The 27,804-nt window shown below is 39.4% G+C and overlaps 1 protein-coding gene across 2 annotated transcripts in view; it reads right to left on the bottom strand.

Moving 5' to 3' along the window:
• Brwd1 (bromodomain and WD repeat domain containing 1) overlaps nucleotides 1–27,804 on the bottom strand; it is a 102,385-nt gene that overhangs the window by 61,266 nt on the left and 13,315 nt on the right. For both annotated transcript variants that reach the window (XM_074072634.1, XM_074072632.1), the window contains exons 5-17: nucleotides 27,651–27,801; nucleotides 25,484–25,582; nucleotides 24,984–25,144; nucleotides 23,208–23,429; nucleotides 16,004–16,104; nucleotides 13,905–13,975; nucleotides 13,168–13,268; nucleotides 11,764–11,804; nucleotides 10,845–10,943; nucleotides 8,286–8,436; nucleotides 7,640–7,774; nucleotides 3,800–3,928; nucleotides 3,428–3,653 (exon numbers count right to left, since the gene is read on the bottom strand). In XM_074072634.1, the coding sequence (XP_073928735.1) occupies nucleotides 3,428–3,653; nucleotides 3,800–3,928; nucleotides 7,640–7,774; nucleotides 8,286–8,436; nucleotides 10,845–10,943; nucleotides 11,764–11,804; nucleotides 13,168–13,268; nucleotides 13,905–13,975; nucleotides 16,004–16,104; nucleotides 23,208–23,429; nucleotides 24,984–25,144; nucleotides 25,484–25,582; nucleotides 27,651–27,801 (1,687 nt within the window). The remainder of the gene's footprint in view (nucleotides 1–3,427; nucleotides 3,654–3,799; nucleotides 3,929–7,639; nucleotides 7,775–8,285; nucleotides 8,437–10,844; nucleotides 10,944–11,763; nucleotides 11,805–13,167; nucleotides 13,269–13,904; nucleotides 13,976–16,003; nucleotides 16,105–23,207; nucleotides 23,430–24,983; nucleotides 25,145–25,483; nucleotides 25,583–27,650; nucleotides 27,802–27,804) is intronic.

The raw sequence follows: 27,804 nt of genomic DNA, 5'->3' as shown, positions 1-27,804 counted from the left end.
TTACACACCCAGACCTCAATCAGTAACATCTTCACTGTACTATCAAAACCAATGAAGCACTAAAAAAGATCCAAATGTTGTAACGTGGATTAACTGTATCTTTAAATTTCTTTGGTCACTCTCAAAAAATGAGCTGAAAAACTCAAGAAGTGGTGCTTAAAAAGAAAAGATTTTATTTAAAACTAGACACAACATAAAACTTCAAAGATTACAACATGGGACCAAATGGGAAATAGTCTGGAAAAACAAGATTTCTAATCTTCATACACACACACACACACACACACACACACACACACACACACACACTCCCCCCAAAAAAGGCAGATCTATAAACCTTTTCATTCATAGCACAGAACACGTAAACGTTAACTCCTCAAATATCAAAAGTGCACAAACAATACTGAAGAACTAAAGAAGGGTTCTACCCACAAAGGTTTAAGTATGACAGAAAGTGTCCTTCCATTATAAACAACCGTGACAGTGGAAAGATATTTAAAACAAGGACTTTCAGACACAACCACCACAGCACAGAACTGGAATGTTCAACAGAAGGTAAACAATAGAGATGACCTGGTGACTGCTCCAAGGTTACTGTGTGCAAGTAGCATTCATGCTGCAGAATAAAATAGGAAACCCAAGCTGAGCCCAGCCTCCTACTGATTTGAGGAGACAAAAGGGCAGATGGTGGAGGAAGAAGAGAAATGCCACAATATATAGATCTGAATTCCAAAGAAGAGGGAATTACACAGAAAGCCTCAGAGATCTGCAGTGGAATGCAGTCAATTCTTTTACTGAATACTGACGACGTATGGAGGTAAAACTCCACCACGCTGGAGGAAAAGAAAAAAGCAGTATGCCCCCAAATTCCCAACGCTCTCCCCCAGCTGGAACAGACTTCATAACACAAAGCACAACTGCTTACACATACCTCCTGTCTTCACATGCAGAACTCCAAAGAGACTCACAGGCAAGCCAGTGAGGCACCCAGTAACTGCTAGCAGTTGTATGCCCACCCAGCTTTGATTTGTACTAAGGCACCAAAGTTAGACTACCCATGCTTCTCTACTACCGGTGCAAACGGTCAACACTGTAAGCAAGGCAAATACAACCTCAGTATTGCTGCATTATGAAGGCAACTGTGACCCTGCAGATTCTGTAAAAGACTGCAGACATACCAATGAGTCTGGAAACCACAATGTGACAATTTCTATCCTAAAACACCATTTGGGGAAAAAAAAAAAAAAAAAGATATTGCTAAAAAGACATTAGTAGAGACAACAGGTATACTAAAAAATAATCCCTAATCCCAGACAAGAATGAAGGTATACGCCTGAAATCCCAGTTACTCCAGAGACTGAGGCAGGAGGACAGCAAGGTCAAGGCTAGCCTGGACAACTGAGTAAGACCCTCCTTCAAAATAAAAATATTACAAAGGATGGACATTTAGCTCACTGGTAAGTGCTTGCCTAACATGTATGAGGCCCTGGGCTCAATTACCAGTACTGTTGCAGGGGGAAGGAGGGGAGGATCTCAAAGAGTAAAGAGAAAAGGCAAAAAGAACAGAAAACATGAAAAGGAAACAAAGAGGAAATACGAAGGATCAAACTCAATCCTAACACTATCAAATGCAAATGGTCTACACATTATAAAAGACATTATCAGAAGGTAGAAGCAGCAGGATCCAGACAGAATTTGAGACCACCCTGGGCTACATAGTGAGACACTGTCTCAAAAAGGAAAAAAAAAAAACAAAAAAAACATCAGACTGGATACACTGTCTACAATATACCTTCAATTGAAATACACAGATTGCAGCCATGAACAATGGCTCACACCTGTAATCCCAGCAACAGGGACAGCAGAGATTGGGAGGGTTGCAGTTTGAGGCCAACCCTAGCAACAAGTTAGTAAGACCCCATGTCAACAACTAAGCCAGTGCACACCTGTAGCCCTAGCTATGAAGGAGGCACAAGTAGGATGACTACAGTCCAAAGCTGACTGAGCAAAATGCTAGCCCCAATCTAAAAAACAACCTAAAGCAAAAAGGGTTAGAGGCGTGGCTCACGTGACTGAGCACCTGCCTAGTAAGTGAAGGCCCTGAACAAAGCCCAGTAGCACAAAAAAATAAATATATACAGATACTGATAGGTAAGAGGTAAAAAATTCAGAGTTATGCTATACCAACACTAATTATGAAAAAAATAAAGTGTAAAACTTTGTTATACTAGTATGAAACAAAATAATCTTCAAAACAAACAATTCAAGAATGTAAGGGCTGAGGGCATGGCATAGGAGGCACACCACTAAAAAAAAAAAAAAAAGAGAGACAGAGACAGAGAGAACAAGAACAGGGGGAGATTTCATGATTACAGAGTTAGTAGAGAGGACACACAGGGCTGAGGGAGGCTCAACAGTAGACTACTTGGCTACATGATGAGGCCCTGGGATCCATCCAGCAGCACCCCCCAAAAATAAAATTCAAAATGTGCATGCACCTACTGAACAAGTTTTAAAATACACAGAGTAAAAAGGAGGAGAAAAAAAATCCACATTTTGACTATATATTTCAATCATCATATCACTTTCAAATTGGAAATAACTCGACTGTCAGTGAGCAGATACAGAAGAGATGGCACAGCTGTCATCACATGGGTACTGTCTACCAATGAACACCAGCACACTACTGTTGTGAGCAATACCGTGAATGAGTCTCAAATGCACTATGCCAATTCAGAGAACCAGGCCCACGTGTCCACACAGCATACAGTGCCATCTGCGGTTGTCACCCCTCATCCAAATGTTACACCTCAAACACGGACAGTACCAACCACTGTGAAACATCTTTTCCGAAACTGGCCATACATACACAAATTCAATGCATGTGCCATCTTAACCTCCTGTAGTTCCAGATTCAACAGCAAAACTGACATAAATTTCCTTTTTCTTCATCAGTTTCACACAAGATTTATTCTTGTTGTAGATCTTAGCAAGCATGGCCAAGTTCCTTTTCACCTTTTTACTCCAAGAAAGCACATTAGTATTTATGGAAAAATGGGCATGAACGATACAGAATGTAATTCTCACAAAGTTCAATACAGTACCTATAGAAAAGCTAAAACAAATACTGTCAAATACTAATGCCTGGTGAGCCTAAGAGATAGGCATTATTTAGACTCTTTTTTTTTATTTTTGAACTCAGAGCTTTGTGCTTGCAAAGCAGGCGCTCTTCCTCTCAGGCTACTACACCTCCAATCCATTTTGCTCTGGTTATTTTGGAGATGAGGTCTCACAAACTATTTGCCGGGCTGGCCTGGAACCAGATCCTCCCAATCGGTTAGGATCATAGGTGTGAGCCATCAGCTCACACACAGTCTGGCTTATTTGTACTATTGTTTAAATTTTTCAAATAAAAGTCTGCACTTACTTGTGGCCACATAGCCTAGCTGTGGAACCAAATGTTCATCTGCTGAGTTTTCTCGACCGGGTACTAATCTCTGGTACTTGGTTGGGTGAGGGTTCCCATCCACATCTACCAAGAACGGTGGCGGCATGAGATGAGGAGCCTGCTGAGTCTGCTCATCTAAGACATAGTTGTTAGAGTCTCTAATCAGTGGTCGGTAGTCGGTGTGGAAGAACATCTGATCAGGAATCTAAAACGGGAAAGTTCACAACATGACATTTTGAGTTTTATATTAAAAAAAATTAAGCAATGAATTAAAACTAAAAGCACAACCTCAGCCATATCCAGACCACCTCTCAAATATTTTATATGGTATAAGAAAATATTAAAAATGACCTTTTCATATGGTTTGCTGCATCCAAAGCCAAATATCAGAAGGTGCCCATGAGAATCTGTACAGGCAAAATGCTGTCCGTCCTGTGAAAACTTACAGTCAAACACAGCTCCATGTCCTTGCCCTTCAATCTAGAAAACACAGAGGTAAAAAAAAAAGTTAGGCTCAATCCTATTTAAGCACTTTTGCTATATAAACTTTTTGGGTTTTGCAGGACTGGAGTCTGAAGTCAGGGCTTTGCACTCCACGGAGACAGCCACTGAGGAAGAGCCATGATCACGATGCGTAGAGTGCAGTCCCGTACTGTGCGTGCTGGACTTAGCTTTTCTTGTAACGTTGCCCAATTTCCACTAAAGACATGCTGCCTTTCAACGCGTCTAAAATCTTCCCTTTAGCACTTCAATTAAGCACATCAGCGTTTGCCCTCCTCTTGGCACACCATTTGCTTTGTGGGAGGCACATTTTCACAAAATTAAGGGCAGAGAAACACTCAACAAATCACACAACTGATGATAATGTGGGACTGACTTGAGCGTGCTCCCACATCAACTGAGCTGTCTAATGAGCACTCAGGAATTTAAACTTCTTGTTTTTGAAATTTCTTCTGCTTTTTTGACCAAGCTCAGTCAAAACCTCGTACAATAAATCCACAAATAAGGCAGGCTTCCTGCATTTCCCTTCACTCTAGTGCCCAAGGATGGACTTCAATCAGCAAACATGGAAAAAAATGAAGTCACTTAGGGTATGGCTAAGACAGATCTGTGTTTTCTCACAACATAAAAATAAAGAAATGTGTAATACATTCTTTCTCCAATTGACTGTTAAAAGAGGGAACACATGATTCAAACACATGATGCTTCCAGGAGCCACATCTGCAACAGCACAATCTGCCTATGGTGGCACTTTGCATCCCTGGCCTGGGGCCTCTAGTTGTAGGAGAGTCAGTGAAGAGGGCAATGAGAACCTGAAGCTGGCAAAGCAAATATGGCAGCACCCATGCTTCCCATGATACACTGCACCAAAAGCTTTCCCAGGGATACTTGTTGAGAAGTTTCCCAAGTAGGCAAAGCAATCTGAGCACAGAAAGCCACCTGTGGGTTTTGTGTGTGGCTGGAAGCATGCTATACAACAAGCCCTGACAGAGTGCAAACTGGAAAAACAATTCAATGTCACATTGAAGTTTATTATGTATTATGAAACAGTGCTCAGTCAATAGCTCTGTGATCTGTCTAGTACTAAGAATCAAGAGCCTTTCAGGGACAGTGAACAACTCATAACAAAAGGTCAATTATGATTCCTCGCCTTAGAGGTCATTCAGATTATATTCTACTTAAAGCTTAAATTAATGTAATTTTTTGCTTTGATAAATTCAAAATGTAATCTTCTAGGCTGTATAGCTCAAGTGGTGGAGCACCTGCCTAGACAGCCCTGAGTTTAAACCATAATACCTCAAAAAATAAAAAATAAAAATTTTTATCTTCTTACTGAGTTTTAAAGGATAACTGAGTTAATAGAAATATGTCTATGAATTCTGAGACCACAGAAAAATGTCTAGGGAGGCTTACTTCCTTTTCCAATAAGGTGAATACACAGAAACACAGCTTTCAGAGACACATAAATATGTATTTGTAGTTTGATCATGCTATTCTGAGACTTTTTTAGAGCACATTTAATGTTAAGAAATTATTGCATTTTATGCTGTTAGAATAGCTGTCCAGACTGCACTTAATGAAATAAAAACTTCAAGGTAAAAAAATAAAAAACCTAATAGGACTAACATGGATTAGGATGCCTTCAAAAAGTCTTAGGTGCTGGTGGCTCGTACCTGTAATCCTAGCTACCTGGAAGGCTGAAATTAAGGTTCTAGGCCAGCCCAGAAAAATAGTCCAGTGACCCCATTTCCAAAATAACCAGAGCAAAATAGACTAACAGTGTGGCTCAAGCACTAGAGTGCCTGTTTTGCAAGCCTGAAGCCCTGAGTTCAAACCCCAATCCCACCAAAGAAAATAAATTAATTAATTAAATAAATAAATAAGAGGCCAACACGACGCTTCCAAAATTAGTTACACTTTAACTTAGAATGCAAACTGAAGAGTCCATTTCACTAAACACATCTCATATATAAATACTGGTGTAGCTCAGTGATGGAGTGTATGGTTATTAGCATGCAAAAAGCCCTGGTTCAATCCCCAGCACCAAAAAATAAACCAGTAAAGTAAAGCAAAGCCTTAAGAACATTAAAATTTTTACCAGGGTAAACCCCTCCAAATTTATCCTAAGTAAGTTCTTGTGTACAAGGATATTCAAAACGTTACTAAGGCATATATTTTTTTAAAAACCACTCACTTATTCAACAATGCCAAATGAGTATCTTAAGTTACTTTCATCTCAGGCTGAATTCACATTCAAAAATATTACAGGTTTTCCACATTAAATGAAAAAAAGATGGACTGGAGGCACTGCTCAAGTGGTAGAATGCCTCCCTAGAAAGCACAAAGCCCCAGCTTGAAACCCCAGCACCACAAAAAAGAGAGAGAGGAAAGATGACAAAACTATGTGCAAGGAGGCCAACCCAACCAGTAAATATACAAAAAATGATGCCACTGGAAATCTTTGAATGAATGAGTATTTCTTAATATTGATATCTGATGAGACAAGATCTTTAACATCTCAAAACAGCCACATTAACTTAATAATTTACAAAAAGGATGCTGGGGAGCAGCTAGAGCAGTAAGAGTGCCTGCCTAGCAAACATGAGGTCCTGAGTTCAAACCCCAGTATAGCCGAAAAAAAAAAAAAAAAAAAAAAAAGGAAAAGGGCTGGGGCTAGGGTGTAGCTCAGTGATAAAGTGCTTGGCTAGCCCGTACAAGGCCCTGGGTTTTATCACCAGCATCAAAGAAAAACTGTGTAAGAGAAGCTAATCATGGTGACATACCAGGTGAAACTGAAGGAGATTCTGTGACATTACTTGTGTATATTCACTCATCAAAAGCTAAAGGACAAGAAGATTTTTTTTTTTTTAAAGACTAAAGGGCTATTGAAGATTAAAGAAAAGTAACAATATACCACCACTTAATACATGACCTTCAGTTGTACCCAGCTACAAGTTGCAAGATATAGCTATCAAAGGCCTTACCGGCCTGTACAGATTTTTCTCATTTTAAAAAAAAGACATTACTCGGACAACTGACAAAATGTGAATACAGAACTGGATTAAACAATGCTTTTACATCATATTATGGCTATACAAGAGGAAATTCTAAAAACATACATTAAGATCAAAATTTGGATCAAGAAAAATATATTCAGAAGTATATTTATTACGTGTGTGTGTGTGTGTGTGTGTGTGTGTGTGTGAGCAAAAAGATAAAAATAGGGCTGGCAGTGTGGCTCAAGCGGTAGAGCACCTACCTTGTGCACAAGGCACTGAGCTCAAACCCAGTACTGCCAAAAGATAAATAAATAAATAAAGACATAATAATTGAATGGTTGATCCCTAGGTATCATTTAGGGATGTATACTGAATATTATTCAATTACTGAATATTATTGTACTGGTGACTGTAAAGTCATTTTTATAATTATCATGAATTTGTCAATGTAAACACTGACAGGCACACAGTCACATAAAAAGCTACTGGTAACTTGAGAAAAGATTTCCTTGCATAAATCACACCAAGAATTGCATGTACATATAGCTGAAAGGCTGTAGGTATTTATTAGGCTTGTAGTACACTGATTTGTAGAAAAACTGTCAAAGCATGTCAACTTTTGGCTAACCTGGGTAATTCAATTATTCTGAACACAGGCAGCATAGCTAAAGCCGTCCCTCATTTCACTTACCATGTTGAAGTAATGCTTCACCTTGGTGCCTTTGGTAATATCCCATATAAATATGCTGCCATCGTGTCCTGCAGATAACATAATTCTGGAATCAAAGGGATGTGTCTCCAGAACAAATACTTCATCGGCATGTCCCTTTATTCAACAAAGTCACAGCATGAAGGGGGGTTGCAAGTTACAAGTTGAAAACACACACACACACACACACACACACACACACACAGTCATACAATGTAAGGGTTTTGAAAAATACACTAATGCACTATACAAAAATATATACATTGTTATATATTAGTACTTCCAGTCATCTGATCACTTAAATAAAATTACTTCTTCAGTATGTTAATTTTATAGTTTCAAAACTAGGAGTTAAAAAAATTTTTTACTTCTTTGTGGGACTAGGGTTTGAACTCAAGAGCTTTGCACTTGCAAAAGCAGGAGCTCTACAACTTGAGCCACACCACTAGTCCATTTGGCTCTGTTTATTTTGGAGATGGGCTCTCAAGAACTATTTGCTCAGGCTGGCCTGGAACAGCAATCCTCCGGCTCTCAGCCTCCCAAGTAGCTAGGATTACAGACGTGAGCCACCAGCGTCCAGCAAGAGTTCAAAAATTCTGATTTGTCATATTGCATAAAAACTACCTACCAGTAAGTTATGAAGCAGTTGTCCAGTGTAAGAATCCCACACTTTGAGGACATGATCATTCACAGCTGTGACAACAATGCTATCATTTTGATTCCACGCTATCATTGTTACTTTGGGTTTCATAAACCTTTCCTCTTCCGAACTTAAGTCTCTAAAAACAAAAAACATGCAGAATGTGTAAACTCATCTGACAGTAGGCTACACAGGCATACAAACCGTCACAAAACTAAAGAAACCCAATTCATCTGCTATTTTACAATCCTTTGGAGGGTTCATCATACCTGAACTGTAACAGGTTATCTCGAAATTGATTTGGGCAAAGCCAGGGGTATAACTTAGCACTTCAGAGACTGAATAAAGGCAGATTTTAGGGCATTACAGCTCCTTGAGAAGGCAAAGTTTTTTCCTGTTATTCCCCTCTCCATTGCCAAACCTATTGCTAACATTTACTTTCAGTTACTTCCACAAAGACAAGGAAAGAAATTTCAGGAAGACAGAAAGAAGGTCATGTACCCCAGTGTCTAGAAAAATACCTGACATATGTTCAGCTGGTTCAACTGTAAGTGAGACTGCATTTTTCTCCATACTTCCCTGTTCCTATGAACCTCCTGGCAAGAATGGGTTAGGATGCAAGTTTGTGCTATTTTACAGCCTTTACAAAGGTGGGATTGCCAAGTTTCTCTGTATACTACAGCAGTCAGCAACAAACAATAGGAGGGAGGGAAAGGCCTAACCAGTTCTGAAATCACACAACACATTCTAAGAATCGATAAGCATCTAATGTGCATTTTACTTAGAAAAGAAAACAGCTATAGGAATACGGAGTAAGTGGCATGCAGCAGCCACCTACGCAAGTGTGATGGCAAAGAGAAGAAATGATAAGTCTAGCTTACCTGGCTATGGGACACAATAAACTAAGACACCACAGACAAGACAAAGCCTTTACTCTTCATTTACACTAAAAGAAGCCCCAAAGTGACTGTGAATTTAGTAACAAATGTGTTACATAGCATCAGACTAACTAGCCAAGGAAAAAAAAAACCAATTCCTTCATTCTTACAGAAAGCTCTACTTTTGAAGATATGAAGGCAGTGAAACTTTACATAGCAACAAGAAAAGCAGGCAGTTTTGCCAGGTGACTCACACTTGTGATCAGGAGGAGGTCAGGACAGCAGTTGGAGGGCAGCCCAGGTAAAAAGTTAACAAGACTCCCCTCTTAACCAGTAAAAGCTGGGCATGCTGATACATGGCTGTCATCTCAGCTACATGGGAAGCACAAGCTGGAGGACTGCAGTCCAGCAGATAAAAAGTGAGACCCTATTCAAAAAATACCTAAAGCAGAAAGGGCTTAGAGACATGGCTCACATGGTGGAGCACCTGCTTAGCAAGTGCAAGGCACTGAGTTCAAACCCCAGTAATGGGGTTTTGGAAAAAAAAATTCTCAGAGAAATGTATGAAACCCAGTACCGCCTTTAAAAAAAAAAAAAATCCTGGTATGAAAAAGTGTAAAGTGGGCTAAGGGTAAGGATATGGCTGAAGAGATACAGGACTTGCCTAACAAGTGTGAGGCCCTATGCTCAAACACCAGTACTGCAAGCAAGGAATTAAAAAAAAACACTAGGTTCAACTTAGGAAACATACTCTAAAGGAAAACTGAACAGCTTTAGACTTCTAATACTTACAGTGTAACAAAAATAATAATAGTATTTGTAACAAGCAAAAGAACATGAATGTGCCCAGTCTAAGTCAGGCCTCCTGACACACACAAATCAAAGACGCTGCAAAGTTGCACTGTCTCACCTGGAAAGGGCTACTCACCTCAGCTATGCTCAAAATATGGCTACAACTCTCACGGGATCATGAACTGACAAGGGTGCTTTCAAGCCCATTTGATAGCCCAAAATTTTGGCAAGCACAACTCCCATTGGAGTCCCCCACTTTTTCTAAACAATAAATTATGTTGCTCATTTAATTCTCCAGCCTTAGCTACAGGTTAGTTTTTAAACGTTCCAAAATCCTATCACAGAAAAGTAAAACTGTCTGTAGTGGAAATTTTGTAACTTTTTTGTGGAGTTGGGGTTTGAACTCAGGGCTGTCACTCCACCAGCCCTTTTTTTGTGAAGGGATTTTCCAGAAAGGGTCTCTCAAAGTATTTGCCTAGGCTGGCTTCAAACCATACTCCTCCTGATCTCTGCCACCTGAGTAGCTAGGATTACAGGCATGAGCCACTGACACCTAGGTATAAGTTTTTTTAACTGAAGGAGGTCTTAAATGCCAAACCTGAGAAGGAGGTCAATACAACAGTTAAAGCTTATGCTATGCTTTCCCACGTGAAAGGTGGATTTATGGGATTGATATGTTTATCAGATGCACAATCAGGAAACTATTCACTTACACTAGAGCACTTCATAATAGAAGTGGGGGAGAAATGACCCAAGCCTTGTATGCACATATGAATAAGAAAAGAAAAAAAAAAAAAAAAAAAAAAAGAAAATGATCAGCATATGGGGGAAAGGAATCCTATCATGTACCTACTTACAACTAACAATTTAAACTTACCCTGAGATTCTGGTAGCCATATCCAGTAAAATGCTTCTCCATTCTAACTGCTCAAATCTCCAAATCCGTGCTGTTCCATCTCTGCTACCACTTAGGAACCTTAAAATATTCAGAAAAAGACAGTCTACTCATACACCTGCCACTAAGGGCTACAGTTATAATCACCAGGACTGGGGAAGTGGTAGAGCACCTGCCTAGCAAGCATAAGACCCTGAGTTCAAACCCCAATACTCTCAAAACAGGGAAAAGAAAAAAAGAAAAAAAAAAAAAAAAATCACAGTGATTAGAAAAGATTTTTTTAAACTACTCAAACAGAAGGAAAGAAAAAAAAAAAAAAACTAAACTAAAAAAAGCTGGTTGAGTGGCCGAAGTGGTAGAGCTTCTGCCTTGTACATGTGAAGTACTGAGTTCAAACCCCAGGACCACTTAAAAAAAAAAAAAAAAAAAAACAGAAGGAATTTCATTCATCCTTACACTTAATTTTTGTCAGTAAACTGACACCTAGTCAAAGAGCTACTTCTGATCCTAAAAGCCAACACTACAGTATTCTAGCATCTTAAGTGTCACAGTCCCCCATGTCACACTCTTTATTCAACTAATGCATTTACTGAAAAGTGTGTGAAACATATAATGTAGCTCTGTGACAGTTAATTAGAATGCAGGATATAATCCAAACCTACGAAGAGTAGATTTTAAATGTTCTCATCAGATGATCTAAGCATTTGGAATGATAGATAAGCTAATTAGCCTGAGTTACTCCACAAGGCAAACATTACCAAAATAACACTAATGGCCACAAAACTATACCATTATAATTTGTCAATTAAGAATAAAAACTTAAAACATAAAGTGATATATCATGTGTACTAGTCTGAAGCATATTGTATTTGCTTAAGAACACATACAAACACACACTTACCGATCACCAGTGTTACAAAATTGGATACTATCAACTTTATCCTAAAAGGGAAAAAAACAAAATACAGGAATAGTTATCTGCATAGTTTGAAAATGCATAATAAAGAAGAGCTAGAAGCACAGATGCTTCAACAAACAAGAAGCCTGCGCCTGGGCTGCTTGGTCCAGCTGTTCTGCACTACTGAGCGCCAAGGCAAAGACTGAACTAGGTATCTCACAAGGCCACAAAGACATTCTGAAAAAAGGCACATCTATTTAAAATGAGTCATGTGAAAAGGACAAGGGATGAGTAAAAAATTATCAAAATGAGACTGTGAAGCAGCTCAAAACAAAGTGTTCCCTACCCTACTTAGTAGTCACTTTTCAAGTGATTGCAATCCAGGTTTATCAAATAACCACTGGAGGTTCACTGGCTTCCCCAAGACTTCCTATAGAAGAAAAGATAAACCACGCAGGATATACTCATGCCTGTAATCCTTAACTATTTGAAAGCTGAGATGTAGAGGATCAAGGTTTGAGGCTAGTCTGGGCAAATACAACACCCCATCTCAACCAATAAAAAAGTTGAGCATGGAAGCACATGCCTGACAACTCAACTACACAGGAAGCAGAACAAGGAAGATTGTAGTCCAGGCAAAAAAAGCTTTAGAACTTGTCCCAAACAAGTAACAAAAAACCAAGAAAGGGTGGAGCTCCTGCCCAGCAAGCACAAGACCCTGAGTTCAAACTCCAGTACCACCAAAAAAGAAAAGCCATGCCCTGACTCCACTCTCAAATGCTAACTGAGTTGACAATGACACCCTTCCCAGTTAAAGCAATCCCTCCTATGTGTAAGTTAAGAATAGAATTAGCAAACACCATCCTGCCCCTTATGAACATAAATTCGTAAGAACATCACCTTCAGGGCTGGGTGCAGCTCGGTGCTGAAGCATTTGCTTAGCACACATGGGCCCTGGGTTTAATCCCCAGCACAGGCCCAACTATGATTCAACACTTTAGATGCATTTTTTTCCTGGGGGAGGGGAAGGGGGACTGGGATTTGAACTCAGAGCTTTACGGCTTGCTAGAGAAATGCCTTACCACTTGAGCCACGTGTCTCCAGCCCTTAATACTTTATGTCTAACCAAATAATAATCAAATATCTTTAAAATAAACCAAGTGTGGTAGTACATGTCTGTAATCCTAATACTCAGAAGGCTGAGGCAGGAGGATCTCAAGTTTGAAGGCCAGCCTGAGCTACACAGGAAGACACTGTTTCAAAAAATTTCAAAAATACATACATAAATAAAACCTCTTTAATATAAAATTCCTTTGTTAAACAGACAAAAACTAAGACAAAATCAAAATTGAATCAGAATAACAATTCCCCTTAGAAGAGGATTGTTATTAAAACATGAATGCTTACCGTGTGACTTTCAAGTTCTGCGATTTTTTCGGGTGCTTCAAAACCCAAAAAATACATTCTGATTACATGATCAGTACTACCGGTAGCTAAAAACATACCACCTGAAATAAAAATATTAAGGTTTAAACATCTAGTTTGTAAGAACGATCTGAAAATTTCTGTATTAAAAAAGCAAGATAGCTTACTCCAACATTTATCAGGCTCAATTTCCTGGCTCGCTACACAAAGAGCTCCTGATGCAGTACTCAAGAGGTTTTCCTAAAGTGAGCCCATCAGAAAGTGTTCAGGCTTACCCTAAGTGCCAGTGTTCTAAAAATACTGGAGAAAGGGGATTCTGGACTCTAAACAACTTTACACATGTAGACGTAGCTTTGGAATACAAAGCTCACTGTTTGGTTTTCAGACTTTCAAGAAGGAAAATATTTGACTTATCCTTTAAAAAACATTACCACACAAGTTTGTTGTACAAGAAAAGAAAAATGAGGAATCATTTCACCAAGGTATATGTGTGGAAGAAAGTTTTAACAAAATAAATATGCATTTAAAATCATAAATTTTGGAATATCCTGCACATGGGCCACGTGACACAGGAACAGGTTACTGGATGTGTTGAGGTTCATTTTTGCCTCATCACCAACTCTGATTACTACTAGAATCAAAAGGACAAAAAATGAGGCAGAAGACAATAAATGTTACAATAGAAGAAAGAAAGAAAATTACCAAGGAAGCTACCTTACCAACGCTAAAAGAAGAACAAAGCATCTGAACACCTGGCCGAGGCTTTTCAGTGAACTTCAGGGGCCGTGGACTTTAAAAGAAGAAGACATTGCTTTAAAAAAAGTTAGTTTAACACATTAACACATTTAAATGATTGGCTTTAATCTAGCATATTTAAATATTATGCCCTTATTTCTGTAATAGCTTATCATACACCAAGCACTTCCACATATGCTATCGTATGGGATGGAGGTTAAACTGTGAGTCTAGCTCTGACTCCACGCACATCTGACCACAGACAGCAGGCTAACGAACCCCCTTTGTTAGTGACGTGACTGAGTTCAGAGAGTATGTGAAGCAGGGAGACACAGCACCAGGACACCACAACAGAATGGATTACCAATCTCCTTTTCCCAGTTGTCATGCTCTTAAAAAGTAAAGAGAGGGCCAGGGATAGAGCATTTGGCAGACGTATGAAATTCAGAGTTCAATCCCCAGCACTGCAAAGCAAAACGTGAAGTAAAGAAGAAATGGGCACAGTGGTGAAGGCCTACAGTCAGTCACGGCTGGCTGCTCAGCAGTGGGAGGACTGCTTGAGCAGAGCTCAAGGCCAGCATGGACACCAGTCAGGCCTCACCCGGTGCTGAGATGAGATCAGTCCATTATGTCCAAACTCACACATCAACAGAAACGCAACTGTAATGAGACACTTTCGAGTCTTTATTTCCTATTAAATCTTGGAAATCTGCTAGTATTATTCTACACAAAACATCTGTGTGGTCAGGTGCCAGGTGCCAGGGGCTCAAGCCTGTAATCCCAACTCCTCAAAGGCAGAAACTGAGAGGAATACAGTTAACAGGCTAGTCTGGACAAAAAGTTGGCAAGATCCCACCTCAATCAATGATCTGGGCATGGTGATTGGACCTGTAATCCCAGCCACACGGCAGATTGTAGGTAAAAGGACTATAGTCCCAGGCCCAGAAAAATGAAAGTACCTAAAAGATAACCAAAGCGAAAAAGGGCTGGGGTATAAAGTGCATGCCTAGCCAGCACAATACCCTTAGTTCAAAACCCCAGTACAGGGAAGAAAAACCACTTGATCTGGGACTGGAGGCACTTGCCAGTAAGCACAAGACACTGAGCTCAGCCCCAATACTGCAAAACACACGGTGCTCTGCAGCTGCAGATACGATGCAGATGCAGAGGCCCTGCTTTGTGTGCATAAGCCCTGGGTTTGATGCAGCACGAAGAGGAGGGGAGAGGAAACAAAGGGAGTGTGAGGACAAAAAAAATACTTGAAATATAGTCCAATTTCCTACAACTGAACAGTTCAAAAACCCACAGACTCAAAATGTTCGAAACTGGGCACTGGAGGCTCACGCCTGTAATCCCAGCTACTCAGGAGGCAGAGATCAGGACAGCAATTCAAAGCCAGCCCAGGCAAATAGTTCTCAAGACAGTATCTTGAAAAAACCATTCACAAAAAAAGAGTTGATTGAGTGGCTCAAGGTGAGGCCCTGAGTTCAAACCCTGGTACTAGAAAAAATACTCAACACAAAAAAGGCCAGGTGGAGTGTCTCAAATGCCTGCCTACCAAGTATGAGGTCCCGAGTTCATTGATGAAAAAGAAAGAAATGTCTGAAACATTCTTAGAAGTCTTCTCAGTAACTGAACCAAGTATCAGCTTTTAAGCTTAAATTAACAACGCGGGTCCTCCATTACACAAGGTACGACGGAGGTGCTCAACAGTCACATGCAGCCAGTGGCTACTCTATTGGGAAGCACGAACATGTTTCCCAGTTATGAGTCTCCAATGTCCTGCTTCAATTCCTGACTGCACACCTGACTGTACAAGTCTAACATTTCTTACATGCTAAACATACGTGTTATTGCACTGTGTTTACACACAGATGTGCTCACAAAGACAGAAAAGCTGTGCTTTTTATTGAACATATCCAACGATCTAAATAATCTCAACAGTAAAGAGTCAATGTCACACATACATTTCATACAGTAAAAATTAAGTTCACAAGCACAAAGGCAACCACAACACATAATTTCTCTTTCTAATCAAACTTCATCTCAGCAGAAGAAACCTTGTTACACGAAAGCCACTTACCTGAACTTTAAGGACTCTAAATCCCACTGCCAGAAGCACACTGTCCCATCAGCACCAGTGGAGACCATGTATCTTTGAGGTCCTTTGGCCATTGGGCTAAACTAAAAGTCAGTAACACACATCTGTCAGTTTCCAAAGCTTCTATAACCATTATACTCTAACAGTTTTCCAAAGTTAACTTCAATTGACAGGCTAAAGAAACAAAACACAAGTTCAAAACACAGGCAGCATTATTACAGTGAAAAATCTAGTACTATACATTAACTTACACATATGTAAGATTCAATACGTGATTTTCAAAACTAATAAATAAAAACAACCAAAGAAACATTCATAGTCAAGATCAAGCAGTGTACTAAAACACATCAGAGCCTCAATAATTAAAACTATTCAGTACAGCAGGTATATGGACAAAACGACCAATGGAAAAAGTACAAAATCCAAAAACAGACAGTAATGCAAGACAATGGTGGCATTTCAAATCTCACAGGGACAATAGTTCACTGCATGAATAGTACTGTGGCACCTGGAGGTTTGGAGGGAAATAGATCCATGCTTCAATCTATGCCATCAGGATATATTCCAAATGAATGGATAATTGAAATATATAAAAAACAAAGCCAAGGGTTGGCTGAGTGGCTCAAGTGGAAGAGTGCCTGCTTAGCAAGCATGAGGCCCTGAGTTCAAATTCCAGTACTGCCCCCCAAAAAAACAAAGCCAATACAGTATAAGAAAACACAAGATTATACTATAACTTTGGAACATAGCTAATGTTTGTATTTAATAAAGTACCAAGTGCACTAAACAAACAAGCTAGAAAAAGGCAGATCAATTTGGTCCAGAGACACCCAAGAAGGCTTAAAAGATAAGAGTAAAAAATAAAGGGAAAACACACTAAGCAAAAGAATATTAAGCTAAAAAGTGAGAGGTAAGTCTGGTGTGGTGGCACACACCTGTAAACCAAGCACTCAAGAGGATGAGGAATGATGACTGGAATTTGGAGGCTAGCCTGGGCTACATAGCAAATTCATATGAGAGAGAGGGGAGGAGGCAGAGGGGGGAGGAAGAGAGAGAGAGAGAAAAGTTAAGAGGGAATATAGCATGTAATAGGAACACAAAGTTTTCATTTTGGGAAGTCAGAAAATAGGTGGACAATCAGGATTTAGTAACAGCAAAAGTAATTTATAGTTTTTAAGACCACTACCAAACACAGATTTGCCCAAAGATTTGCCTGACAGCAGAATACAACACTGATTGAAAAAGACATAGTTAAGATGTAATAAAGAGCCAAGAAGCAATCCAAATAATCCAAGAAGGAAAAACCTTAACTGCAGGACAGCGCCCTCCCGCTCCCCCTCAAAATAGGGAGGAGAATCAAGAAAGCAGCAAGAACACTTGCTGATTCATGACCATCAAGACAAAAAAGGAGCTTAGAAAATCTAAGACCAGGGAGGGGGGTGGGGGGAAAAACGGCCCAAACATTGTATGCACATATGAATAAACCAAAAAGAAAGAAAGAAAACAAAATCCAAGACTACCAGTGCCATTAAAGAAAAGTAAGAGTTAGACAGAAATGGCTATTGAAAAATACTTAAAGTGATCGTTTACATCTAAGCACATACTAGAATATGGTCTAGCACAGTAAAATCTAATTAAAAAAAACAGGAAAGGCAAGGGGCTGGTAGCTCATGCCTGTAATCCCAGCTACTCAGAAGGCAGAGATCAGGAGGATCGTGGTTAGAAGCCAGCCCAGGCAAATAGTTCACGAGACCTATCTCAAAAATACCCATCACAATAAAAGGGCTGGTGGAGTGGCTGAAGGTGAAGGCTCTGAGTTCAAACCCCAGTACCACCAACATTCAAATTTGGCTAGGGGTGTGGTTCAGCTAGAGTGTTTGCCTAGCCCTGGGTTCAAGCCCCAGCCCCAATAAACAAAAAAGACTTCTAAATGTGAATGTCTACAGAAGAATATTTCATGTTAAAGTCACCTACGCTCTCAAATTCCCAAACACACTTAGTAGTTCGCTGCCCTCTATTTCTGTCCCTCTTACATCTGCCTAATCCTGGGTTGGGATCACACTGGCTTCTTTCTAACAGCCCTAAAGCATTTTCAAGTATGTAGCATGGCTACAGTTTTGGGGGTTGCAGAGCTGTTGTACTCTGTTTACTTTTGTCTTTTAAATTGATTTCACAGCAGACAAAGCTCCACTAAAACAACTACACACACAGACTTGCAGTACCATTTGGAGAGAGGTGCTATTTCCACAATACTGAAGCTTCTGACTCAGGAACAAAGGAGGCACTTTCACTCCACTCACCCACACTTTCACACACTTCTTACACACTTCTTTCACACTTCTTGTTGGACTTGTAAATTTTGGTTTTACAATATGATTTTTACAATACCAGGTCTTATATCTAAACTGTTTTACTAAGCGTTCAGTGGTTCTAACAGGTTTTCGTGAAATTAATGAAAAGCCTCAAAGTATGGCGAATTTTTTTTTTCATTTATTGAAACAAGGACTTGCTGTGTAGCCCAGGCAGATTGGCCTTTACCTCCTGAGCATCACAAATACCCATCACAGAAAAAGAGGTGGTGGAGTGGCTCAGGTGGTAGATCACCCACCTACCAAGTATGAGGCCCTCAGTTCAAACCCCAGTGCCCCCAAAAACAAGAAAAAGTCAAAAGAGCTTTCCTGAAATCTACACATTAAAAAAAAAAAAAACCATGAGTTCTGAAATCTACACATTTTGAGTGACTTTTAGGAACTTAACATCCTCCATTTTTCACCACTTCTCAGCAGCAAAATAAGGAGTCTTGAACATAAGCTGATTTCCATGCTGTCATTAAAGAATGCATGACTCAATGAAAGTTAGCTGTTCCGTGAGCTGTAAAGCACAAACCTTCTTATGTGCTACATGTGCTTCCAGACAGAGCTATTACTGTGTGTGAAGGGAGGAAGGTGTCCATGTAGCACAGAACTCGCTGTGTTAACGACCTCAAGGCAAAGGCAGTTAAGTACTGCCAGTGCTGTTCAGCCATTACAATCACCTAGGGCCATCCTTAGCTACTGTTTCCCAAGATACACTGGAACATGTCAAAAGTATTTCCAACTGATTCCCTTAGATTTTTTAAGTTGGAAATGGGGAACTTTCATCTCGTCCTTTCCACTACTTATGCATTTCAATTGTTTCTTTCCTGGTAATACTGGCTTCAGATAATGTTGAATACTTGCAGTGGTAGTGTAGTGCTCACTCTTCCCCAACGTAGAATTCAGCAATATTTTTAACCTACATGAAAGGAGCACCCATGTCCTAGTCACCAAGACTCACCAACAGTTAAGTCTGTCACACTTGCCTCTTGATGCAGCTATCATATCAAGCTGCCCAAAATAACAATGTCTCTCTCACAGTCTGTGGGTCAGGATCAGGAGCACCTTCACTAGCAGCTCTGCACAGGGTCTCATGAGGTTGCAGTGAAAACATCTCCGTGGACTACAGTACTAGGAGGGAGTAACTGGCATTGGAAGACCTGCTTCCAAAATGGCTCATCAAGAGACTTGAGGACTGGAGACATGGCTCAAGTGGAAGAGCACCTGCTTTGCAAGCAAAAGCCCTGAGTTCAAACCCCAGTCCCACCAAAACAACAAAACAAAAACTCTGATTCAAGAGAAACAACCTTGGAAAAAAAACAACAAAACAAAAACAAAACCAAAAACAAAAAAAGAGACTTGAGTTACTGCCATACTGAAGGTCTTTATAAAGGGCTGTCTGTCCCATCAGCCTGACTTACTGGCTTCCCTCAAGATGAGTGACTCAAGAAAGAAAGGACTAGCAGAGTATAGAGTAGCTCAAGTGACAGAGCACCTGACCAGCAAGAATGAGGCCCAGAGTTCAAACCCCGGTACTATAAAAAGAAAAAAAAGTTAGCAAGACAGACAGACAGAAGCTGGCAGGTGTTTACTACCTCTCATTACAAGTCACATACATCGTTTACTCGTTGTCCTGTAAGTTATGCAGGCCACTCCTATTCATCTACAGAGGGGTCTGAGGACCAGGAGCAACAAATACTGGAGATTGCCTCCTAGACAGGACCGCCCACAAGCTTTAATTTGTAATATTTTCATTATTAATCAGTTCAAAGTATTCTTAAATGTCTGCTGTGATTTATTCTTTCATGTTTGAGTTATTTACAAGTATCTTACTGAATTTACAAAACTGAAGTTTGTTCTGGTATTTATTCTTTTAGTAATTTCTGGCTTAATTCTGTTGTCACAGAATACACTTAGAATTATTTCAGCATTGTTGAGACTTGATTTTATGCTCAGAATAATTTATCCAAGAAACATCCCACCTATGACTGAGGAAGAATTTTGTGGATGTTAGATGGAATGTTCCATGTGTTGTCCACATCAAATCAGTCACTTTCATTGCTCAAATCTATGCTCTTAATGACACACGGCTGTTCTTTCAATTAGTAAGAGGAGGGGTGTTTGTGCCCCTTGAAGAGGTCTACCTCTCTGTCTAAGGTCCTTTTTTTGCTTTATGCATCTTGAAGCTATAGTACTAAACTAATTTAGTTATCTTCCTGTTCAATGAAATGTCTTGTCACTATGACCTGTCCCTCTTCATCTCTGAAAGTGTTATCTGCCTTCAAGACTTTATCTGATATTAGTATAACTATACTATCCTTTTGGTTAACATTTCACGATAACTTTTCCTTTACTTATTTTTAACATCCCTATATTTCTTATATTGGAGGTAGACACCATAGTTCAGTTTCATTTTTCAACTGTGTCTGAAATCCCTGTGCCTCAGCTGGACACTTATACACTTACAAGTAATGTAGCTATGCTCACACTGACATTCAGCATGTGTTATAGTCTCAGTACTCTTTTTTTTTTTTTTTTTTGGGGGACTGTGGTTTGAACTCAGAGCTTCATGTTTGCCAAGCAGGCACTCTACCGCTTGAGTCATAGCTATAGTCCATTTTGCTCTGGTTATTTTGGAAATGGGGTCTTGCAAACTATTTGCCCAGCTCTGCTCCTGCCTTGATTCTCCTGATCTCAGCCTCCCATGTTACTGGATTACAGGTATGAATATCTCACCAGGCTGGCCACATTTTTTTTTTTTTTTTTGACTCTTCATTCCTTTACCCATCTCCAAGCTTCCACCAGGAAGTACCACATTCTGTGTCTAAATACTGTTTAGAATTCCCTTAATGCTATTCTAACACAAAGAATTCTGTTTGTCGTACATATGCATTTTGTACTATCATTTTTCAATGATACTTTCAATGGATTCAGAATTAGGGGTTTTTAGAGACAGGGTCTATTAGCCCAGGCTGGCCTCCCCATCCTCCTGCCCTACTAAGTGCTAGGACTACAGATATGGGCCAACAGAGCAGGCTCAGAATTCAATGGCCCAAGTGCTAGCGTGCCTGCCTAGGAAATGTCAGGCCCTGAGTTCAAACTCCAATACATAAGATAAAAAAAAAAAAAACAGAACCTCAAAATAACTACTAGCAAGCCCAAGTGAATCTTCTGATAGTATAAAAATTACCACCACCCAAATACACTTTTCAGATATACTCTGTAGGTGGTAAACACATGTGGGCCCTTATTACCAAAAAAAAAAAATTGTTTCACGACAAGACCAGAGCTCCACTTTCACACTGATGAACTCCAAAACAGTTTTATCAAATGAGCAGGGAGGATTTTTTTATTTGCTGCTCTACTGTCTGTAAGTTCCTATCAAATTAGAAAATGTTTACTCTGAAAGCTAGCTAAGATTTAATTTTCAAACTAAAAATAAATGGGCACCCAAAAATCTTCCTTAAACTTTCTAAATACAAACACTTTCGATTTCAATTCTCCTTGAGAATACTGATGAGAGTGTGGAGAAAAGCCACCTTCTATAAAAGAACTTCACTCCAACTCTATTAAAACCACTCACATATAACCTAGGGGAACTGACATGTGAAAACTGAGCCCCCCATCTAACAATATACTCCAACCTAACAAAACATTCTTCTCAAAAAACTGACAGAATAGCACCATTTTCAGCCCTAGTGAGCCAATGAATTCGAGGCAATGATAGACTACAGAGAGATCACCAGACAGTTTGTAAGAACTTCTATCTCAATGTGATAAACTCTGCAGGAAACTGGAGATGTAAACACAAACTCTCAGGCTTCATTCACGGACATGAAATCAGAACTTTCACTCACAGGACCCAAGCACTGGTGTTAAGCAAGCCCTCCAGGTGATCTTCACGCACATTTAAGAGAACTACTAGTCTGGATCCAGCAACCAATTTAAGAGAAATACAGAAACACATTAAACTGTTCCACAGGAAGCAATGGCAACACTCAAACCACATGGAAACTACAGATAAACAACTTAGGGTCCTCAACAAAGAAAAATTGGGCAGAGGGGATAAAATTTATGGCTCAAGGATTTTGTTTGTTTCTTTGTTTTTTAAACCTACAACCAGGCTTTGTTTAAGCTCCAAATTCAAACAAACTAAATAAAATCAGGCCATTTGTGAAATGACTGAAAATCTGACCATCAACAAATAGTTTTGTGGTTGTGTTTTAAAAGAACTATCTTTTAGAAATACATACGGAAATATATGCAGAAGAAACATTAAAAAAAAAAAATCGGAAGTTTAAGTGGTTAGGGAAAAAGTATCAGAAACTGACAGGCCCACAGGGGTCCATTGCACTATTGAGTCTACTTCCTATCAGTTTCAAAATTATCCTTCACGTACTATGGTAAAATTTTTTTATTCCAGCAAATTTAATCAATTTATCAAAATCCACAAGTTTTAAAGAGAAAAATTACTAGCAGTTTATGTTTGACTCATTCAGTTCAACCTAAACCTTAAAGAAGCTTTAAGTGGTTCATAAAGTCTTAAAGCAAAGTTCGAATAGCAACATGAGATCTTATGACTTCTATGATTTATCAAGCATGAATGTTTACATTTTAATCTCGATTCCCTCAGTTTAAAATACAGCCTAGGACTGGAGGAGTGGCTCAAGTGGTAGAGTGCCTGTTTTGCATACGTGAAGCCCTGAGTTCAAGCCCCAATACCACCAAAAACATAAAATAAAATACAGCCTATAATTACTAAGCATCTTGGTATTTCTCAAAGCAAGAAAAGGCAGTAATACACAAATGTGTCCACTTGGCTGGAAGTTTACCTGTAAAGATGTAATTGATCCCGTGTGTCCTTGGAGCACAGCAACCGGGGCACAAGTTCGCAAGCACCACACTCTGATGATTTTATCACAGCTTCCTGCAGCAATCATTGTATTCTCATAGTTTACTGCCATATCTGAGATTTCTGCAGAATGACCTCTTAATGTGGACAACAGGCGGCCATTATGTGTTGACCAAATCTTCACCAAACAATCATCTGATCCCTAAGAAAAAACAAAATGTTATTAAAGTCTTTTAACTTACTTAGAATATTTCTAACATACCACCTAAATTAACTAAAGCCCCTCCTCTTTCCTACAGTAAAATACTCTGTAAATTTTGAGTCTTATGGTCACAACACATATGGAAAGAAAGTGTACACAAAGACTGTGAGGCTATCATTTCGCATTACAATACTGTTTTTCCCAAAATCCTATGCCAAGTAAGTAATATGTCCAACTGAAAGTCCCTGTTCACCTGTATCAATAACCAATGAATGACTAAATGCTAGTCTAGCTCATTAGGCTAAAAAATAAAATGAGTGTTAGTGCAGAGCTAAATTGCAGAGCCTGAAAAGACTAGCCGGGCACCGGTAGCTCACAACTATAATCCCAGCTACTCAGGAAGCAGAGATCAGAAGGACTGTAGTTCAAAGCCAGCTAGGACAAATAGTTCACAAGACCCTGCCTCAAAACAACCCATCACAAAAAAGGGCTGGTGGAGTGGCTCAAGTGGTAGAGTGCCTGCTTAACAATCATGAGTCCCTGAGTTCAAAGCCCAGTACCACTAAAAAAGAAAAACTAAGTGCCAACTCCAGAAACAATGAGAAAAACGTGGAAAGCACCTCACCTGAAATAACCAAACAACAGAGTCTCAGATTTACAATTCCAGCCAGCACCCATCATTCAACACACATGAGGATATACTTGGAACCTCACACCTACAAAACTAAACTTCTCACCCATTCTAATTTTCTCTTACAAACATTGAAAAGAAGCCAAGCACCAGTGGCTCATGCCTATAATCCTAGCTACTGAGGAAGCAGCAAAAGGATCGAGGTTAAAGCACAGCTCCAGGCAAGTAGTTCGAGGAGACTAATCTTAAAAATATTCAACACAAAAATGGGCTGGTAGATTGACTCAACTGGTAGAGCGCCTGCCTAGCAAACATGAGGCCCTGCATTCAAACCCCAGTAATGCCAAAAAAAAATATATATATATATATACACATAATTATACACACACACACACACACACACACACACACACACACACGTAGAAAAGGTTAATTAGATTCCAGATATTTCTATATAGTTTTCTAACAACTACTTGAACACAGGAAAGTCATTTAATAATCTATTTTCCTTGAATACTCATTAATTAAGTCTGAATGATCTCTAATGTTTGGGTTTTGTAGGTTTTGTTCCATTCGTGGCTAAGGCACACGCTTACTTAGATTAACTTCAACACAGCTTAATTCTGTTAAGTCTAGGATGGCTGAGAAATTCTCGGTTACATGTTTTCAGGTATTCATAATGATCATGCTTAAGAGCCACTAATCTACATTGATGTCTAAAAACAGCACGCAGTCATCACTATGGTGCTCAGTGACTTAAGTACTTATTCACATGGAACTATAAATTCAGGGCCCCACGGCAGACTTACTTGGTCAATCTTGAGGATGGGAAGAGAATATACATGTTATAAGATTCCTAGGTGGCTCTGAAGCACACAAAAGTGCTCCAGGTGGGACAAATTGAGTTTAAAATATTAACTCACTGTAAAGATCCTATGTCCTGTCCTATCAAATGCTACACAGTAAACAGCAGACAGATGTCCAAGAATCCTCCTGTGCATTTTTATATGCTGATACATAGCTCCTGGAAACGCTGTGCTAAAAGTGGAGCACCCTGTGAGTTGTTTTGCTCGATGTATCTCCACTAGGAAAATAAAAACAATAAAGACGATTAAGGGAGAACCAGTGTGAAACCTGAGAAAACTCCAACACAACATCTACAGGACTACGAAATCAGTGTCTGAGACACCCTAAGCACAAGTTCTTCCCAATCCTGCTCTACAATGACCACTAATTACAGACCTCTTATCATGAAATGATTGTTTCCATTTATTTTGTTTTTAAGTACTTTAAGAAAATAATCTGAGATTTGTGAAACAAGAACACTACAAGTATTTCCTTTTAAACTTTAGCATAACTAACATTTATAAATTTTGTCAAGAAGTAAGAAGTTTCAGGTATCTCAAAGGCCAACTTCACTTACCAATATTTGGTGGAGAACCATAATTCACCGGCATTTCAGGAGGTCTTCCTCTGTGAAGAGCAGCAAAGGCAGAGCCCTTCCAAACTGTGTGCCTGCAGTCTTTAAAATGAATTTTAGATACACATAAAATCTTGAAAGTTAACCCCAAAAAAAGATTTTATAGAATACTTACGTATATTGTAATAAACTGTTTATTCAAAGTTTTACCAACTAATATACTTTAACAGAAAGCCCTGGTGGTTTATTAGACTATTTCTGAAGGGGGAAAAAAACTGAAGACATGTCAGATACAGCAGCAACAACAGCTAACATTTGTGTAGCACTTTACAGTTCACAAAGTGCTTTCCACATACATCATCTCATTGAGTCCTCACAACAACCCTGTGAGGTAGGTATGTTCACCAATTTACAAGTGAGGTAACTGAGGCTCAAAGGTTCCAGGACCTTTAAAGAGATCCACTGCAAACTATCAGTAATGATGGGCCACAAAACCAGGTCTTTATCTCCATGTCACATTTAATGCCAGGTAAGTGTTTATTTTTCAATGCAGAATTAGACCATCCAATATTAAAGGTGAGCAGTTTTAATCACAACTGACCCAACTTATCAGAAATGGAAACTTTTATAAGGATTATCTTTTTGATCTATATAAAAATCCTTGACTTAATTGATTTGGTCAGTTTTAAAATTAATTTGGACAGTACTGCCACAACTTTATCTTCTTAGGAAGTACTGGCAAATTAAACAGCTTACCCTCTGTTTTAGGATCACAGCTAATCTTTTACAGAAGAGCACATATACAGGATCCATGAGTCTGAACACTAATTCTAACACCCCATCCCTCCTTGACCTACAAGCAAATGCACTAAGGAACAAAATGTCTGCCCCCCTCCATCAGAAATCACAGCAGAGAACAGGTCACGAGCAGATCTCATACTCATGCTGTGCTAGAAACTAGCTTCACAACTGAGTGATGAAGGGAGGGAAAGCATCAGAGTAAACCTCCACTGAGCCTCGGGTGCCCCAAACTAACAGGCATATTACGTATTACATGAATGGATTCATTGCCACTATTAAGACCAAAGAGCAGTTACAAGGCATCCTCTCATGGCACTAGGATAGAACGGATACAGAAACATGGCCCTATCCTACTGCGGCTGGCTAAAGGCTTCCAAGGTCTGCCAGTTCTAAAGCAGTGCTCATCACAAACGACATTGAGCTTAACACAAGAAAAAAACAAAAGAAAACAGGCTACCTAAGCAACTACGATGTAACAACCTACAGTAGAATAATTACAAAGAGAACAGGGACACAGGAAAGGAAAGTATGGACAGTTTCCTATCAGAGCCACAGTGTGACATGGCTCTAGAGCACTAAGAAGCAACTACAGCTGACAAAGCAGTCTGGCATGGAACCAAGAGGAGGGTTTTTCCTTCTCAGTCAAAGCTTTATACTGTGGTGCATCTAAGAGGTAGCATCACAACAGCATCAGCTCTTCACAAAAAACAATCATGGGATGAACTCCAAGTATGCTAAGTAAGGATCAGAAGAACCAACAATCTTGCCCGTTAGCAATTTGTCCACACGTATACATAGGTCATATCACATACACATACTTTTTCTATGTCATTTATACCAAGCTAACAGAAAAAGTATAGCAATTCCAAACATTTTGCTGGCACATAACTTTGCAAAAAAAATTAGTTAAAAAAAAAAAAAGAATCATGCAAGTTTACATTTTTGGTGCTTATTTTCAAACTGCTACCAAATTCAGAAAATCATTTTCCCTTTAACAAAGGGCTTTCGGCATCTAAATACCAGAGCAGATACTTCTAGCATTTAAAGAGTTTATTAGACACATACAGTTACATTCATGAAGTTACGAGTGAGCTACAAAATGGAAAATTAAGAACTCACATTGATAAAACCTCAAACACATCCCAGAATAAATTGAAGCTTTTTAGCTTAACATCTATATCTTTATCCATTTTTTAAATGCGGAAGGACCCATTAAACACTTAGGTAATAAAATTCAATGTTCTATGCTAAGCAGAGAATTGTATAGTCCACAGCATGATTTATGGTTACATTATCACCTTTCTTCCACAAGATCATCGCAATCATTAAGCTATGAACACAAAGCAGAACGCTCTTCAAATCAAGGTACCTTTTGCTGTGCGTAGCACAGACTGCCTTCCTGCACCAAGTAAAGAAGTGGCTCCTGGAACACGGGGTGGGATCTCCTTATCCAGCATAGGGCCGACGCGCTGGCAGATTCGCAACAGGTGGTCAGGAGCCACATGCTTATTGGACAAGACCTG

This window comes from Castor canadensis, chromosome 5, assembly GCF_047511655.1.
Source record: "Castor canadensis chromosome 5, mCasCan1.hap1v2, whole genome shotgun sequence".
Lineage (NCBI taxonomy): Eukaryota > Metazoa > Chordata > Mammalia > Rodentia > Castoridae > Castor > Castor canadensis.
The sequence above is the reverse complement of the archived record's forward strand: the minus strand, read 5'-3'. Positions and strand labels throughout refer to the sequence as shown.